The sequence below is a fragment of the Aplysia californica genome, unplaced genomic scaffold, assembly GCF_000002075.1.
Source record: "Aplysia californica isolate F4 #8 unplaced genomic scaffold, AplCal3.0 scaffold01224, whole genome shotgun sequence".
Lineage (NCBI taxonomy): Eukaryota > Metazoa > Mollusca > Gastropoda > Aplysiida > Aplysiidae > Aplysia > Aplysia californica.
The window spans coordinates 85,426-88,397 of NW_004798494.1; the positions used below are offsets into that span (position 1 = coordinate 85,426).

Genomic DNA, 2,972 nt, shown 5'->3' on the forward strand with positions numbered 1-2,972 from the left:
GACAGCCCGAGGAAAAGACCCGGTGTACCCGTCTGTCGTTATCCGTAAGGAGGTGAGGGAGAACGATACTCTCATTTCTCTGCTCCTGGACGGGGTGTGTCCTTGTGACTTCACACGTCAGGAGGGCGGGGCTTGTCTGCGTGACGTCGCACGAGACCAAGAAAGGTCAAAGGTCAAGGTCAAGGTGACGCCTCTGGATGTTATTGCCACTTTGGGTGACGTGGACCTCCTCGTTCTGTGTATTCAGAGAATGAGTCTTACAGACAACAACTACAACAAACGCTTCTGCCATGGATTTAGCTCACAGACTTCGGAGCCTGTTGACAACGCTACATCTTGCCTAAGTCTGAAAACAGTGAACACTTGTGACTGTTTGTGCCAGGATAATAATAATGATAAAAACTTCAATGAAACTTGTGAAAATTGTGACGGCGAACTTCAGTGGGCAGAATCTTCCATGAGAGACCAATCTTCCGACAGTTCTGTAACATCTCTAGAAGCTCAGAAACTGGAAGAAAACGATGCTCAAAACCAGTTGAGAACGTTGTCTTCACTCGACCTGTCTATAGTCTCAGCAAATGGTCACGATGCAGATCCATCCCTCTCGTGTGCCAAAAAAAGAAAACGATGTAACGATACTGTGTCTCGTCATCTTCTTTCTGACAACAGAGACGGAGAAATAGCAAAAGACTCCAAAGAACAGGAAGGAGACGACGCAAGTATAGATGGATGCTTGGATAGAGACTCGAATGGGTACGCGGTCAATACAGATGGATACTTTGAGGGATGCGCAGCCAGTACAGATGGATACTTGAACGGATGTGCGGTAAATAGACATGGAATCTCAGATGGATACACAGCAAATAGAGACGGGAGCTCAGTCACTCCCATTGGAAAAACTGTTGGCCTCGTTTGTCCTTCAGTTACCACACTCTCAGAGCAGCTGGAACATGATGCGTCCTTAGACAGTGCCCAGGAAGGGTGTGTGTGTTCTGGGAAACTTGGGTCGTTCTCGGGGGGAGGGGAGAGGGATGGGGGCTCCCTCTCTATAAATGACGTCGATATGGAAGAAGAGGAAAGAGAAGGAAGTGGTGGGAAAGAAGGAGGAGATGGAGGGGGGCGAGAAGGAGAAAGAGGCGCCAAAGAAGTAGATGGAAGGGATGAAAATGGAGAACAGTTACGAGAAAGAGGTGAAAAGGAAGGAGAAGAGGAAGAAGGAGAAAGAGGCGCCAAAGGAGTAAATCCAGATGAAAGGGGTGGAAACGTAGAGCAAATTGGAGGAGGAGGTGAAAAAGAAGGAGAAGAGGAAGACGGAGAAAGACGTGATAACGGAGAAAGATTAGGAGAAAGAGATGGAGTAGGAGGAAGGGGAGGAGTAGGAGAAAGCGGAGAAGAAGACGGTGACGGTTATCTTGAAAGAGAGGAGACAACGGTGTTGATAGACAACGCCCTGACTCAGGACCAGATCGACGTGCTGAGGACCCGGGTGAAGGCGGAGAGTCTCGTGTCGTGTGTGCTGCACTCCATAGAGCACCACAATCCACACATGCTCGCCTCTGTGCTGGCCCTGCCCCGCTGTCACGTGATGTCTGTGCTCGCCTTCTGTAGAGACCGCGGGCGCTACGTGAGTACATATTTATTTGTCATTTCTTTTAGTAAGAATTTTACGGCACTTGCAACACAATAAGGTCATATTTAAGTGCCGAAGATTAGAGGTGTTGCAAGAGAGTAACGAACACAAAAAAGAAGGAGGGGAGATAGATGTTTGATAGGAAAGAAGAAGCAAACCACTCCAGAGCACCCGCCAACCACCCTCAAACAAGAGTTATTTGTCATTGCGCTACCTCAGAGTCACCGAAGATCGTGTATAACATGAAAGTTCACTCCTCTCTTTGAGCCAATTTAAAAAAAGTGTCCTCAAAATTCGGTGGCGCCCTCTTCGGAATAGTGCGAACTTTGCGATCAGAGTTACACTACTTGTGTGAAAAGCAATAAAATAAGTAAAACCAACAAACTGTGCTATTCCTATTCTTCTTCTGGAGAAACAAAAGAGAGCTTCAAAACTAAGACTGCAGCGCCATCTGAACCAATGCATGGACTTCTGCGGACACTTTTTTGGCTGAGTGAACTATCTTGTTATGTACGATCTTTGGAGTCTCAATGTTCTATCTGCTCAACACTTCGTTTTGAGAAATTTGATGTCGTAATTCTTTAGCTTCGCAATATGGTTTTTCGGAATGCAATTCTTTTGATATCTTGATAACGACTCCGAATATTCTTATGGTTTTGATTGAGGAGGTGGGACGTTAAAATTTGGTTTCTGATCTCAAAACGCCAAAAATATCTGACTGCACTTTGCAGCTCGAAGGTAGGGATTGGCTTTGTTTTTGTAAGAGTTTTAGGGCACTTACAACACAATTAGGTCATACAAGTGCCAGAGATTAGAGGTGATACTAGAGAGTAACAGACGAAGAAAAGGAGGCCCTTGGTTTGATTTGCTTCGAGCTTCTTTTTGCTGCAATCTTTTCCAATCTAAATCTGGGCTTCTGAGGGGCAGAGGAAAAGGGGAGGGGGGGGAGGGCTTTGTCTGTGGTTTATAGGTGTTTATTATGTATGTCTAAGTTTGTGTGTATTTGAGCGCTTTACGGGGGGGGGTAACCGAGTTACCTGTTCGTGCCTAGAACCAAGGCCAGCAGTTATTACCGCTGGGCAGCCGGACGCTCTGATTGGTCGCAGATCGATATCTGCATTCGTTCAACCGTTCTGTCTGTCAGTTTGTGCAGTTGTCTGTATCTCTGTTTGGTTGTTTGTTTCTGTCAATGTCGTGTCTGTCTACTTTGTGTTATCCCCTCTATATTGTTATAATATTGAACCTTTTTTCATCCTCTTCCACATCGTCACGTCTGTCTCTGTCTGTCTGTCTGTCTGTCTGTCTGTCTGTCTGTCTGTCTGTCTGTCTGTCTGTCTGTCTG

At 46.2% G+C, this 2,972-nt stretch overlaps 1 protein-coding gene across 1 annotated transcript in view; it reads left to right on the top strand.

Moving 5' to 3' along the window:
• Positions 1-2,972, top strand: part of LOC101856708 — a gene marked incomplete at its 5' end in the record, with an annotated part of 12,333 nt that continues 9,361 nt past the window's right edge. The window contains 1 exon segment of the mRNA XM_013090329.1: positions 1-1,624. Within this exon segment, the coding sequence (XP_012945783.1) occupies positions 1-1,624 (1,624 nt within the window).